Genomic DNA, 16383 nt, shown 5'->3' with positions numbered 1-16383 from the left:
TTGGCAAAATCTTGACCACTTCTTTGGTGAGTGTTGTTTCTCTCTGTTGTTGTATCCCTGCTAATTCAGCTAATGCCAATCAGGGACTATGAAGTGCTTTGTTGAACCCTGTGGCCATAAGCAGATCGTCTGTTCAGTGCGGATTCACCACAGTGGAACGTATAGAAGCCAGACTGTGTTAGCACATCATTTTCATATGTCATGTTAATTGATAGCTTTTCGTTGTTTCTTTGTAAAATACGTTTCGGTTGTGTTGCTTTTTGCATCAGATTGTACACTTACTGGCGTCACACCGAACGAACACGGTCACCAACCACAGGAGAGATGCTGCACAAACTGAAAAGCCAACTTGTTTCTGACACATTCAGAATGATTGTGAACCTGCATATAAATTTGTGAATAAAATTTAACATCATCTTTTACAGTTAAGATTTATGGGCTCTTTCATGCTTTTTGTGCCATAGAAATTGATCGTGACCTCTGCATAGTCGGAATCTGTGCTTAATGGTTGTTGTTCATTTTTGTCTAGTTTGCTGGTGTTTGCATCTGTTAGCATTATGGCTGCAACTAACAATTATTCCAATGATCAGCCAATCTGCCTATTATTTCCTCAAAAAATTTAGTGAAAAATGTGTCACAATTTCCTAAACCTAAAGGTGGCACCTCAAAACTGTTCATTGTCAAACCAACAGTAAACAAAGTGGATAAAACTTCTTTTAGACATTTTTTTTCATAAAATTCTACAATTGTTAAATTGTACGTTAGAAATCTGGACATTTTGTGAAACAATGTAAGCATTCACAAGAAATGAAAACCAAAGCAGTGATGCTCTCCCCCGATAGAGCCTTTGGCACCCACTTTCTGTCGTTGCTTGGAATTTGAAAATCGGTTTTGATCATTGATTGTAAAGATAGACAAACCCTCTGCGATTTCACCCACAAGTTTTCTGAACAGCAGTTCTGAAGCTCAGTGCAGTGGCTCCGTCCATCTCCATCCCTGCAGTGCTCGACAACTCCTAGCTAATCCGAAACGAGTCATGAACCATGCAAATACCTCTGGAGTGTTAACTGTCCTGTAATAGCACCCACCTTTCACTCAAAGCAGTCACACCCTTAATTATGTAGAACTCTTAATACAATTTAAATGAGTAAATTGCATAAAAATTAAGCCCCTGTACAGTTGTCCTAAATGGGAAAAATAAACATCGAGACCAAAACTTTTTTTTTTTTTTTTTTTTAACAACAGGTAGAAAACATGTTTATTTCTGCTGTAAAGTAGAGCATGTCATTTATGGAGGTCTCTAGGGACTGACTTACTGTACTTGAAGCCAACCTCTAGTGGACTGTCAAGGAATTGCAGTATTTGGCACTGAAGTGTTGGGTTCCTCCCTTAGCCCTGGAGGTTACTGCTTGGTAATCATCTTTATGAGAACTCTAACTTTATGCTTCCACCCACAGGGCAGAAGGACTCACCAAAAGGTTTGTGGGTATAAAAAATGATGGGAGTCATTTCCTTTGGCCTTCACAGTCACTGTATCTCAAGCCAGTTGAACAACCCTGGGAGATTTTGGAATTGCCTAAGACAGCACTTTAAATCACCATCATCAAAACACCCAATGAGGGAATAGAGGGAATGTGTTGTTTATAAAAAGGAGTACAGCTTGACTTGACTCTCACTAGACAGAAGAGGTGACACCACTTATCAGCCATTTACACCTCAAATCATGCATGTGACCATAACAGCCACAAGAGCTTTAAAACATGGGACTCCCCACCAGTAAGAACTGAAGAAGCCTTCCTGAAGAGAGGTGAAACATCAAGAAACACAAGCAAGTTTAGATGACAGCAAGTCTGCAGATACTGTTTTCCTGCAACTTTTAAATCCCTTAAAGAAGGCAGTAATTATGTAATGGTTTCAGAGTTCATGCAAAGTTTAATAATCAGGTAAAAAAAAAAAAAGGCATAAAATTCATCTTATATCTACCTGATACAGAGTTTGACAGACTTCATGGCTCTTTTCTCAACTTTTTAATTTCTGTAGTTACTGCTTAGCAGATCGTACCTCATCACCTCCTGCTTGCTGTAGAGGCTCCTTTACATTCAACACTTTGCTGGGTGGTGTTCTATGAACTTCAGCATAGCCTGGTTTTCTTTTTAGCTGGCTCAACAAAACCCCAAACCATAATCAGAGATATTAGCTATTATGACAGTGGTTATCAACTTTTTTTTTTACCAGGTTTTCTTCATCGGGCTCCCTTAAAAGGGGGTGTTCATCATGTGCCTTCTGATCAAAAAGAACCACTCCTACTCCCTACCTCAGCAAAGAGGAACAGGCTGTCATAATAGAGAGCTACATAGAATGAAAAAAACTGACAAAAAAAACTATGAATAAAGTAAGCTAATAAATTTATTTTCAGACTAAGTGAGATGCAGCTGCTTATTCTTAAGTTTCATACAGTGCCGTGAACCATGAATTCTGCTCTCTACCAGAAAATCCTGAAGGAAAATGTTCGGCCATCAGTTCATGACCTCGAGCTGAAGTGCACTTGGGTTCTGCAGCAGAACAACGATCCAAAGCAGACCAGCAAGTTGACTTCTGAATGGCTTAAAAAACGAAATGAAGGATTTGGAGTGGCCGAGCCAAAGTCCGGACTTGAATCCGATTGAAATGCTGTGGCATGACCTGAAAAAGGCTGTTCATGCTCAAAAACCCTCCAGTGTTGCTAAGTTGAAACAATTCTGCAAAGAAGAGTGGGCCAAAATATCTCCACAGAGATGTGAAAGACTCATTGGCAGTTATAGAAGACGCTTGATTTCAGTTGTTGCTGCTGAGGGTGGCCCAACCAGTTATTAGGTTTAGGGGGCAATTACTTTCTTACACAGAGCAAGGTAGCTTTGAATAGTTCTTGTTCCTTAATAAATAAAATCATCATTTAAAAATTACATTTTGTGTTTACTTGGGTTATCTTTGTAAGATATTTACATTGGTTTGATGATTTTAAACATTAAAGTGGGGGAAAAAATGCAAAAAAAGAAGAATTTGAGGAGGCGGCAAATACTTTTTCCCAGCACTGTATATACAAACATGGCCCTTTAAGAGTGTGGTTAGAGCTGACATTGTCCTATAATGGAGGATACCTGGAAATCAGTTTTTGGCAGGGCAAAGCAAAAAATCAGATTTTTCCATTTTCTGCATCACCAAATGAATACATGTAGGTTTCCATGGCAATGTGACACAGCTCGTGCAACTGCAACTGCACAGAATCATTCAGTGGGATTACTAACAGGTTTGCAAAAACAACATTGATTTGTGACATATGTTATCAATGTGATCAAGCCTCACATTGAAAATCCTGGCTTTAGGGTCAACATACCCAACAAACCCACCCACCTCCTTTCCCAGTTCACCCCTCTGGTCAGCTCTAGGACAAGAAATGTGAGTCAAGCGGATTTTTCCCTTTAGGAAGTTGATAGTGTTACAGGAAACATTTACGGCGCGATGGAATACAGACATCCTGCAACAGCCTGACCAAACTATGAGGAATGCTTGCTGAAACCGTCCCTAACAAACCCTTACAGTGCGTCATCCCTTGTAAACTCTCAGTCACACCAGCTTTCCTCATTCCAGCCAAAAGAAACCATAGACAGATATTGAGTTTGCCCAGCACAGAAGGCGTTTTACGCAAAGAAATACAAACTAAGAGGTTATGTTTTTTAAATAAATTTATATATAAAAAAAAGCATTTATCCACTGAAGCAGAACAAACACCTATCACTTGTTTTTCCTTGTGGTACTTAGAATACAATCTGAATAGGCCGTTTAGTAGCCTGAACAGAATAAAAAGAATCAAGCCAAGAGACTGCCAACTTTAACACAAAGATAACAAACAGCCAATGACGACAGGGGAAAAAAAAACAAATGAAAATGCAAAAATATAAAAGAACTCAGAGGTTAAGTGCAGCACTGGTCAGAATCATACAGCGTAGATTCAGTCTAAATTTTCTTCAGTTCCATATTCAGATAATCTGCTCAAGTACATTGTTTCTAGATCCGTAACATGCAAGCTCAATGAAGTGTATGGTCAAATACACATGAGAATATACTTTTTGTCTCATAGGATATTTGTAAAATCTGGAAAAAATCTGTAGATGTACAATGATAAAGAATTTGCATGAATGAGCAAAAAAAAGAACATCCACTCCATAGATAGTGTTTTCTTTAAAAGGAACAAAAGGAGACGACATTCATTTCACCGAACAAAAAGTCCACATACAAAAACAACGAAAAAACGGGATATCCTAAAATATGTTGTGATGTTTAATGTTCTCAAAGACCCCACTTATAGCTTTTAGTTATCTTAATTATTACTAGATAGTATCTGTGCCTTGGGAAACGGAGAAACACTCAAAAAAGATCCAAAGATACACTTGTACAACGGAATACTGCATATCTACTCACGACTGGGTTAGGTAGGTCGACATTGAGCTAGCTGCCGAAGATGGGAATGTCCACACGTACACACACTTCCCTTCGTGGAATACACTACTGGTGATGTCAGTTTGCTTTTTCTATCCGACACACAGTTAAGTGCTTGTCTGTAATGCTACCAGAATGAGAGTCCTTTTTATCTTTGGGGGAGCTTTTAGACTCCTCGTTTTTCTAATAAGTCTTCTTTTTTCCTTTAATCTGGAAATCTGGATTTTTAAATCTGTGTTCTTTTCCTTTCTGTGTTTCTTTTCGCCATCTTGATATCAAACATCTGCTATTCACAATCATCAGTGATTCTTTGATTCCATTTTAAATTTGGTCTTTAGTTTTTGCATCATGTTTCATGGTCTTAAATAAATGGAAGAGAGGATGGGAGGGGTGTGCACATTCTGTAGTCCTTCTCTTTTTGGCACCTTGGAGAAGATGATGACACCAGGTTGATGGAGGGGTGAGAGTGGATGGTGTGAGGCTCAATGCGTACAGGAGAGCAGGGATCAGGATGCAGTTGGGAGTAGTTAGTGAGGGGAGGCTACTTGTCGCCAACCTGCTCACTGACCCCTCCCTCTCCGGCTCTGTCCGTGGTGCCGTTGTTGTTGTTGGCAGTTGCTTCTTTCCCGTTCTCTTCCTCCTCCTTTTTCACCCTTTTTGATTCGGGCTGGTCTTGCAGTTCTCCATTCTGCCTCTTGGTGGGGAGGGAAGCTGAGGCTGAAGCATGAGTTGCCAGGAGATGGAGAGGGTTTGCAACAGCTAATAAAAAGGAAGACAGGATGTATTCAAAATTCGGTCAGTATGGAGTGTGAAGCATACCACAATAATAACAATTGATTGTGCTAATAGTTTTCTAGGCTCTTCCTATCATTATAAGACTTTCCTAAACAAACAGATAAATGTTCAAAGTAGGGCTGCTTAGTAGATTGGTGGTTAACACTGTCGCCTTGCAATTCAAAGATTTCAGGTGTCCCCTACCTTTGCCCCCATTTTTTTTATTCTTGGAAAATACAGAAATGCAGCTTTACTTTTTTTCTTTTCTATGACTGTAACTGTGTTGTTTCTAATTATGTTTCTAATATGTATTGTCCTTGAGTCATTATTAACAGAAAAATCAGTTTCAGACTAACTACACTTATCAGATAATAAATTAACACTTTCTATGCAACCATATCTATTATCAATTTGAACTTTGCTTCATGGTGCTGTCATTTCTAGGAAACCAATTTCTACTAAATCCTCATTAATATAAAAATTTATGCAGTAAGGTGCTCCAAAATGTAATCAGATCATTTCCTCCACACGGAGAACCTGTGGTGTATTAAGTTTCCACTATGCATGATTGAGTAATTGTGTTTACAAGAGTGTATCTGACATTAGCATGCTGACCATGTCAGGTAAATGTTTGTCCAGCTCGGGGGCGATTTAAATGAGTTTTCTTTTCTGTAAAATGTGTTAGCTGGCCAGCAGGTAGAGACAGGCTGAACAAAGGAGCATCTGCACACTGATCAGTCAACTGCTGGTACTTTGCACAGCACAAACGTAAAGCTCAGATCAGATCAGAGTCCTTTTCAATCTGTTCCAGAAAGACAGACATTCAACATGAGACAGCACTCAGATCCTTTACTTGTGTAGAAGTACTGTGCACCAAATGCTTCCTGGATATCTGACTGAACTTTGCCGCCGCCCACCCCCGCCGCAAACACACAAACAAAAGATTTTAAATATGAGCAGAGCAATAACAAACTACTTTTTAAAAGTTTCAAAATTTTAGGTTGCTTTTCAGAAAAAAAGCCCGAATGACATCAATGAACAACATCCAACCATGTTTAATCAGGGCAGGTAACTGTCAGATAATTCATCAAACTGTAAATACTCCAGACAATAAAGAAATGTCATGAACTGAGTCTAAAAATTACTTTTGATAAAGCGTAGGAAACTGTCTGTTTTGTATATAAGATACAACATTATAATATTCTAGGTAAATATGGATGTAAGGCTGTGCGTGTGTGTAAGTCACCTGTGCCACCAGCAGTGCTGATGGGGACCAGATGAGTCCCATTCTGTGTGATGGCTTTTATTGGGAGCTGGTGCTGACCGAGTGGAGCTTGTTGAACGATGGTGACTGTTGTCAGGGGAGCAGCCTGAGAGCTCTGGATGATGCGACTGACTCCACCTATAGATGAGGCTGTGATGGATGGGACGGGCTCCACTTTTACTAAAGACGAGTAAAGAATCTCTATGAAACTAAATGCAGTAACAACATCATAGTCGATGACCAAACAGGACGACATTCATGTCCACAGGAGAACTAACCCAAATAACAACGAGAACACTGCATCACCTTTGATCTCTTGGTGCTCTCCTCCTCCATTCTCCTGAGGTTCTGGGCTCGCTGTAGCAGCAGACTGTCCTCCAACAGTTGCCATGGTGACGGCTGGGATCTGGTGGACGACGTGCACCGTCTGCATGACGGGGGCAGAGCTAACTGTCGTCGTCACAATGGCTGGTGATGCCATGGCATAGGTCACAGACTTCATGGTCGTTTGAGGCATCTGGCGCTGCACAGCGATCAATACTGACTGGTTGTTGAGGGGGGAGCCTATCAGAGGGCAGGGGGAAAGGTTACTGCAACTGTCATTCATTCAACTTACAAATACTGTACACACCACAGTCAGATCAGAAATAAGTTAAAAACGATGATATTGTCAACTTATTCTTGCTACAAAGAATTAACTATGCGTCACTGCATTTGTTCAGCAGTTTACATTTAATCCATCTGTCTACCATTTATATTTATATATATTTAACAGGCTGTTCTCTGGCTTCCTCCCACAGTCCAAAAACATGTTCAAGTTAATTGGTAACTCTGAATTGTCCGTAGGTGTGAATGTGAGTGTCTCTATGTGTGATAGACTGTGATAGACTGGTGACCTGTCCAGGGTGTCCCCTGCCTTCACCCTCAGTCAGCTGGGACAGACTCCAGCCCTCCCCATGACTTTAATGAGGATTAAGCTGAGTATAGATAATGGATGGATGAATGGATATATTTAACACTTCAGGAAAAAAAACTTAAAGACTATTTTACCAGAGGAGTTCTGTGCAAAGCGGGCCTCTTGAATGACAGCGAGTTTGGGCTGGACTGTAGTGGTTTGGGTAGGGGCTGGTGGTGGGGTTGGCTCTGGCTCCATGGGGACTGGGGACCCTTCTCTGGACAGACTGTCTGGAGTCTGAACCCCACTAGAGTGGGCAGACAGTGCCCCTGTGTGGTTGGGAGAAGCTGGAGCACTCCTGGGACAGTGAAAGAGAAGCACAGTTCATCACTGCTGTACAAAAACTACCACATGACTACACAAGTTGCACCCAAGTGTTTTTTAAGTAATACACTCATGCAGCATGAAGCACAGTTTACCTGGATGAGAGCGGCCCTACGGGTGTCCTAAAGCAGGGCACTCCCCTAGGCCTGCGCTTCCTGAAGGCTTGCTCTATCAGCTTGCCCTCTGAGGCAGGGTCGATTCTCCAAAACGAGCCTTTGCCCGGCTCCTCTTGAGAGCGGGCCACTTTGATGAAGTACCGGTTCAGAGACAGGTTGTGGCGGATTGAGTTCTGATGGAACCAATAAAGACAAGGACAGTCTTTATATAGTGGTAGGCTACTCCTACATTGTTGCACAAGCTCTGTTTGGTTTGGTGTAAAGAGTGGTAGGTCTTCTCTAATACACCATCTCATTAAAAAGTATGTTGAGATAATCCATTTTGCGGAGACACTAGCACACATTTTTCCAGTGTTACTTTGCTTTTCCTTGTGTGAGAAGGGAAAAAAAAAAAGTCTGGATCCACTCTGTAGTCACTTTATTAGGCACACCTATACAACCTCTACAATCAGTTCAACACAGCAGCAGTGCCATAAACTCAACCTTTACCAAGTTTAAAATGGTGCAACAGTACTTGAATTACTTAGCTCCCTATGCATCGCAGCTTTGGGGTTATGGTTCTGTGAATTTTCAGAACAGCAGAGAAAAAATAGATTGTTCAAAATGTAGCTTATATTCTGTCAAATGCTGCACATGATCGCTAAGAAAATATACCATAAATAAATAATGCAAATGTCATTATGACCTCATCATAAGACTATGACCACAGACTTACAAAAAAAAAAAATCAAACAAAAGGCAAATGCAACATATTCATAATGATGCTAAATTACCCAATAAAGCCAGCACTGCAATTTCAGTGTTTAGAGTAGCACAAAGCACCAGTTTCTCTCTTTCTGTCAACACTAAGGGCACAGCCATCTTGTCTGAATAACCTATATTAGAATCATCAGAGGACAAAGTGAGCAGTGGCTTCGTGCTCAGCCATGTTCAGTAAGAGCTCCACATGGTGGTCGGCAGATTGACCTGCACAGCGTGAGCAGAGAAGTCTGGCTGCAGGAAGGCAGTTTAAAAAGTGTAGTGGGCGTTAACATATTTTACAAGATTTAAAAAAACAACACACATGCCCCAATTTCAAAGGCTAACCATGTGTGCATGCTATAACTGACAGACAACAACTATTGAGAAAAATGCTCTATGTAAGAACTCCTGCTCTGGAATGAATCGACTTGTAGCATCAACTGTTTGATTCACAGGACTAAACCCACCACTACCAGTTATCCTTTTAAGTTCAATTTTGCTTACACTCTTGAAAAGGTATATGTTCAAATAAAAAAAAAGTTAATTCAATGTAAAAGGTGGTGCTGCACTGAACTGAACTTCTATTTTTTTTGCCCTCTTAATTTATATACATGAGGGGGCAGACTATTACGAACACCTTGATATGATAAGAACAACACCAACTATAATGTCAGTGTACGACTGAATTAATACACTACTTTGGTCTTTTGCCACCTTACATAGCCCTATTTTGACTCCAAAAATGCTGAGTATCCCAAACTTTTATGTCAAATATGTACAGCATAGTCCCTGGATTTTCTAGATTCACATTCCTGGCAAACAGCATACAATAAATCTCATTGTAGTAGGTAGTTAGGGACACAGCTTGGTCCCCAGTACTAGAACACGCAGACATTGAGTCAAACTCTAATGTCTAGCATTCTGATTTTCATCTACTCAGAACATATCAGACCCATGTTGAACCCTTTCACCTGTCACTCTGGTTGTGACTGTTAGCACAGACTCCAGTCTGCAGTGGCATGACTTTTTCTCACTTCACATGAATGAAAAATACCTGTCCTAATTCCTCAGAGCCCACAGTGTCCTCCTCAAATTCATCCAAATTCCAAAGGTGTTAAATTCAGTGATATGAAAGCAGGAAAAATCAGCAAGTAGTCATCTTAGCAAACACTCTGCACTTTAAGGTGATGATTAATAACAACTGTGGCTGTTGATAGTTTTGTGCTGGTTGACAATGATATTTGACTATTGCAGCACTACATAACTCATCATTTTGCATTTACAGTTTGTCTTAAGTGGGAGAGTAACTAAATGGAGCACTGGATTGAACCAATTCCCAAGATAGCAGAATATGAACAGGTTGAATGTATACTCCGCTTTAAATAAACTTATTTCCATTTCATTTTATTTACTTCAATTTACGTATCATCTTGAGGTTAAGGTTCAGAAAGGCTGGTCTGAACCTGGTATCACCAGACACTAACTTCTGCAAGCACCCTGAGGTCCAACCGGTCAACTCTCAGAGAAGGCCACTGGGAGTGTGTCACTTAGGTGGATTTGGTGGGAGTGGCAAGTGTGGGTGTTTGCAGACTTAAAAGGGTCACTCAAACAACGATAATAAAAGATTGAACATAAAAAGAAACAGACATCAACTAAACTAAGTCTCATTACTGTTCAAAGACAGACACACAACACATAAACAGCTTTAGACACTGACCTGCCAGCCTTTATCAGCTGTTCTGTAGTAGGGATAGTTCTTGGTAATGTGGGTGTATATTCCATTCAGTGTTAGCTGTTTATCTGGGGCCATGGTGATAGCTTGGACTATTAGTTGCGCATATGAATATGGTGGTTTGGAGTCATCCTGAGGAAGATGAGAAAAAAATAAATATATATATTCAAGTGCTGTTGGGAAGAAAATTGCATCACAAGAGTTAAAAAATGAACACACACGAACACACACGAACACACACGAACACACACGAACACACACACACACACACACACACACACACACACACACACACACACACACACACACACACACACACACACACACACACACACACTTCAACCAGGATTTGTACTCCAAAGTCTATGTTCTTGTGAACTTTGGGCAATTTTTAGACTTCAATGAGCAACCACTGATGTTCACAGTGCTTGAATCCATGGAGACTTCAGTGAAGTCTGCTGCCTTCACCACGCACTCTCTGGTTTGAGATATCCACTTTGAATCCATTTAAAAAAAAAAACAAAAAAACGAGCAGCCACACTAGCAGTATGTCTCTATCTGCTTTTAGCCTGTTTCTCACTGTGCCCGCTCTCACCTTTGGGCTGTCTTCACCTGAAGCCTCCTTGTCGTTTTCTGATTGGGAGTTATCTCCTATGAGATCGGAGGCCAGAGCACGGCCCGTCCTGTAGCTGGAGAGTCCCGCGCCTCGTGGACTTGATGGACAGGAGTTTGCTGCACTATGAAATAGATTCAAAACACATGTTTTAGCTTACATTCTGAACTTGGGACACTGAAGGGAAGGAAGCAGTGCTTCGTTTTAAAAGATCTACACACACAACTTGACCGCCCTACCTGATGGTGCCGGTAGGTGAAGGCAGTGGACTCATGAGGTGGGCGATGTTGTCAGGAATGTTTATAGTCAGGGGGGAAATTTGGGGCTGGACGGGCTTTACCGGTGATTCCGGCACGTTCCTTGGCTCCTTCTTGTCACTAGACAGGGCTGTGAACGTGATCTTTATACTTGTGCTAGGGAAGCGGAAACAACACCTAAGAGAAGAAAAAAACAAACAAAAAACATGAAGCCTCTGTTTGATGTAGACACATTCCCATTTAAATTAGTGAATGAAGTTCCTATGAAAGTGTTAGTGTACAGAAAAAGTTCCTGCCCAGCAACAAGAAGGCCAACGAGGTCCCACTGAAGACCAGAGAGGACCACTGAGAGTCAGCTTTACAGTGTTTAAATATGGACGTCCAATATAATCACCATGTAACAGAACATGTCTAACATGTCTAATTTAATATTAATGGTGTATATTTGGACCAAATGCTGACACCTGAACATTAATTGCTACAATAGCAGGATGATAAGATGAACACACCCTGGCTAAACATGTATAAAGTTTATATGTAACCACAAGAACTGATCGACGTGAGGTTAGCGAAGAAAAACAAAAGACAAACAGGCTGAAAAGTGTAAACACAGCGACGGAGGGGAACATGAGGATGACATTGAGCCAGATCAAATTTACCACAGCACTAACCTTAGCTTCGGAGGTACCGTTGCAACGCTACACCGTGTATAAAAACTGTGCTGCATAACTATAGTTCAACACCAGTCCCTTTTAAAAGGTAAAATATACTGCAGTCTGTGCTGCAGCAGGTCGAAACCATCACCTTCACAAGCATGACTTCAACTATTAGCTTATGTTGCTAACATGTGAGGTGGAAGAGCAGAAGGGGCTAATAACAAAAACAACTAGTTATGAGAAGAAATTGCATTACAGTTAGTCCACATTATTGTTTTGCACTTATAAACCTTGAAGAACACGTACTTCGACCGTTTCAGTTGTTTAGGGTCTCTCTACATTTCGGCATATATAAACATTTGGTATATGAAAACAAATATGGCTTTTACTTGAAAAGCTAGCTTCCACGGTGAACAGTATTGCACCAATTCTTAGCTAAAGCATGGCTGTCTTATGCCTCAATGCGGTCTGATTGGCACACTACATGAACGCCGAATAAACCACGACACCGAATCAAAAAACCCAAGGTTATGAATCAACTGCAGCATAGTTTTGTATTTGGTCATTAGCACCGGCGTCATCAAACCAGCATTTCTGGAAGGGAGAGTCGGCGTGGCGTTATTTCCATACACACAGCGGCACGTACAGGCTTGGTGCTGCTTGACACAACACGTGCAACACCGCTGCGGGATAACAAAACAACAACAACACATGAACGCACAAATGCGCACATTTGTCCACATCAAACAAAGTTTACTTATATCAGTCTTACATTCGTGGCAGCTGGAGAGGTGGAGCCCCTCTTCTCTGGAACACCCCATCAACAAACACCCCATTTTTTCCAAGACATCGGAGGTAGAATTCCCCCGTGCCAGTGCCATCTTCTCCTGCGGTGAATATTTCGAGGTGCCGCCGGGAGATGAAGCTGGAGTGTCCCATGCTGACGTCCACCGACCCCTGTGAAGAGTTCCGGCCGATGGTCACCGACCTTTTCTTCATCAGATACTCAAATTCTCGGCCCTCCAGCCGGGCTACCGCCGACCCCGACATCCCGCTTACCACCGCCATCTTCTAAAGTATCTGGTTGAGATTTAGATGCTTGTGTTAAGCGCAAACGTGTAAGCGGCTGCAGGGTATTGAAGAGGGGGTATTTTTTTGGGTTGGTGAAATAGGGGGGTATCCAATTTTACACCGTGGAGAATTTAGCTAGGAACGTGCCAGACCGGGGATACAGCGGTTCCGACCCACCGCCGTGAAGAAGAGAAAAAAAAAGAGGACCAACGGCCAATCAAAAGCGGCCAAACGGACGGAAGCAACGCGACAGACAGTACATTTGACCAATAGGAGAGCAGAGAGGGTAGGCAGATGAGCGGTGTTTACCAATGACAACAATAATAAAAATAACCTCAGAAAGTAAAGGTCGGTTGCAGCGCAGGCTGACACGCAGATGGACGGACATCTGCAAAATGCGGCACTGTGATTTTATATGGAAAAAACATACTAAACATTCCTGCAAAAATAAATACACGTGGCATTATGGAAAAAATAAATCCTTTGAAAAATGTATTTTTAAAAATTAAAACCGATTTGTTTAATACATTTCTTCACATGTGTATGGCCTCATTTATTTATTATGCAGGATTATTTAGTTATTTATGAATATTTTTATTTTATCCTCCTCTCCAGCTGTACTCAGTATCATTATGACACTGTAAACTAAAACCCAATTCATCCATAAAGCAACATTTTACAGCAGAACTGCAACATTCTTTGTGGGTCGTCATTTGTACTACACATTTCACACGCACATATTTATTCCATTGTTAATATAAAAAATATTGATTGAAAGTAGGTGTATCTGAGATAAAAGGCATCCAAATATTACTACTAATCTTTTTTCATTGTGTTATAGTATGTTGTCAATTCTATAACTTTATCAGTTGTTTTGTTTCAGTAAAGGACATGCAAATTCCCCTCAACACAGATAAAAGCTTCCATGTTATCTGACTTTATCACAAGGCCACACAGGACATTTTTGTTGTTAAATTTTCTTTCAGCAGTGGTGTGCTGTTTTTCTCTACTTAGAATAATTATTATACTAGTAAATAATAGTAGCTATGTGCAATGTATACGTCTATGCCTTTATTATAATGTAGACATGGATTTACAGCAGTGACCTTTGGGCCACAAAGAAGATCCAAAAGTTTATTCTGGAATTGACAGTAAGAAAACTTATAGTTCACTTTTTAGCATTTTTGTGTTTCAAACACTAGTTTTAGCAGACAACATCACATCACCCCAGTCAGGGCTTCTCTTTATTTGGCTGTTTGAGAATAAATTTAAGAATTTTACTGGTCTCCTTTAAAGCACATTGGGGTCTACCTACAAGTTACATAGCAGAAATTCTGACAATATGTGAGTCAGCTGGTAGGCTTAAGTCTTCAAATTCATCTGGCTGCTCAACAGTCCAGGCTTAGATTCAAAGGTGGCCATACTTCATCATTGCCTAGTATTATTTCTGAGCAGTTATCCATGTCCTGTTGATTACCCTGAAAACCTGCTTAGAATGAGTAAAGATTCATTACACATCCAGAGTTTATCTTATCTCATCTTATCTTATCTCATATATCACATTAAACAGCTTTACATATAATGCATTACATTTAAATAGAAACAAAGACATCTGTGTGGCCTTCATGTATTCTTGTCTATATAAATTGGTATTAATAATAAACAGACTTACAGTGCTTAATAAATTTATTAGACTACCAGTCTAATAAATTATTAATTATTACTACTAGTAAGGCATTTGCCACCCTAAATAAAAAGTATTGCTGATTACCAAAATATGTTTTAATGTTTCTGTAATGGTTAATCCTAGTGTATGTGCAAGCCCTTTAATCAAAAATAATATCTTTAATGCTAAAATATAATTATTGTTTTTATCCATGAATTTTTCAATTTACTGTCTTACAAATTCCACTATGCTGGCTCAAATTTGGGTATAAAAACATGAATTCAGATTGAATTTCTCCACTCTTGTTCAAAATGGTCACATGTAGGGAACTCACTGAGAAAGACAGAGTCTGAATTAAAGCACTTCATGATGTTGGATGGTCTTTGACACAAATAAGGCAAGACATAAAGTGTTCTTGCAATATGGTCAAGTATGCCTTGGACTTGACTGCAGAGACTGGTACTTCCAAAATGCGCCAAGGAAGAGTCCAAAAATGAAAGCTAACTGAAGCAGATGTCAGGTATGCCAAGATTTGAAGTACTAGAGACAGAAGGAAGACCACTGCTGATCTTCAGGCAGAGATTAATGCTTCTAGACCAGAATCTGAGAAAGTCTCCAGAATGACCATAAGCAGACAACTGAAGGAACAAGGTTTAAAGGAAAGAATAGCTGCTAAAAAGCCATTATTGAGGCCTACAAACATCCAAAAATGGCTAAAATTTGCCAGAGAGCACAAACACTGGACTGTAGATGACTGGAAGAAGGTACTCTGGAAGGGCGAGTCCGAGGTTGAATTTTTTGGTCAGCATCATCATGTTTATGTCCTCAGAAAAACTGGAGATAGTTTTGATGCTAGATGCATTGCACCCACAGCGAAACATGGTCGAGATTCCATTATGGTATGTGGTTCCATTTGTGGAAATGGCATGGGCAAATTAGTTCAAATGGATGGTATCATGAACAAGAAGTCTACACATCTTAGTGCATCATGAAATCTCTTTTGGTTTGAACCCGATTGGTTGTAGGTTCATATACCAAGAAGACAATGACCCCAAGCATACGTTAAAGTTGTGCAGAGATTACTGGACCAAGAAAATGGAATATGGACTACTGGAACTGATGGACTGGCCAAGTCAAAGTCCATACTTGAATCCTATTGAACAGATCTGGTGTTTATTGAATTTAAAAATAGAATGTCCAAAAGTTTTATCCAAAGCAAGTCTCTGGGAACAGCTTGAAACTATTTAGAACTCAAAAAACAAAAGAGACTGTCGAAAAGTGCATAAAAAAAATGGCAGTAAGAATGCAAGCTGTTATCAGGGCCAGAGGAGCTCATACGAAATATGAATATTTTTGGTTAATACACATGAATAAGGGTTTGGTGGTTAGCACTGTTGCCTTGCAGCTGGAAGATCCCTGGTTTGCATCCTGGCCTGGGCCTGAGATCTTTCTGCATGGAGTTTGCATGTTTTCCCTGATTTTCTCCAGGTACTTCAGCTTCCTCCCACAGTCCAAAAACATGCAGAGGTTAACTGCTGATTCTAAATTGTCAGTAGGTGTGAATGTGAGTGTGATTGTTTGTCTCTATATGTAGCCCTGTGATAGACTGGTGACCTGTCCAGGGTGTGCCCTGTCTTTACCCTTAAATAAATCAGCTGGGATAGGCTTCAGCCCCCCCACGACCCTAATGAGGATTAAGCAGTGTATAGATAATGGATGGATGGATGGATGGATAGTT

At 40.5% G+C, this 16383-nt stretch overlaps 1 protein-coding gene across 2 annotated transcripts; it reads right to left on the bottom strand.

The window, feature by feature from the left end:
* Positions 1–3704: 3704 nt before the first annotated feature.
* foxk2a (forkhead box K2a) lies at positions 3705–13171 on the bottom strand. Of its 2 annotated transcripts, none has more exons than XM_055004455.1 (9): positions 12681–13171; positions 11235–11429; positions 10978–11119; positions 10368–10514; positions 7889–8082; positions 7565–7767; positions 6821–7078; positions 6497–6664; positions 3705–5235 (listed from the first exon to the last, which is right to left on the bottom strand). In XM_055004455.1, exons 1-9 carry the CDS (start codon positions 12974–12976, stop codon positions 5018–5020), a joined length of 1821 nt encoding a protein of 606 aa, XP_054860430.1. In that variant the 5' UTR covers positions 12977–13171; the 3' UTR covers positions 3705–5017. The 2 variants fall into 2 exon arrangements, with proteins under 2 accessions (XP_054860430.1, XP_023140035.1); XM_023284267.3 differs by having other exon boundaries at positions 6497–6694; positions 12681–13170.
* Positions 13172–16383: the final 3212 nt, after the last annotated feature.

The sequence above is a fragment of the Amphiprion ocellaris genome, chromosome 18 (genome assembly GCF_022539595.1).
Source record: "Amphiprion ocellaris isolate individual 3 ecotype Okinawa chromosome 18, ASM2253959v1, whole genome shotgun sequence".
In the NCBI taxonomy this organism is placed as follows: Eukaryota; Metazoa; Chordata; class Actinopteri; family Pomacentridae; genus Amphiprion; species Amphiprion ocellaris.
The sequence above is the reverse complement of the archived record's forward strand: the minus strand, read 5'-3'. Positions and strand labels throughout refer to the sequence as shown.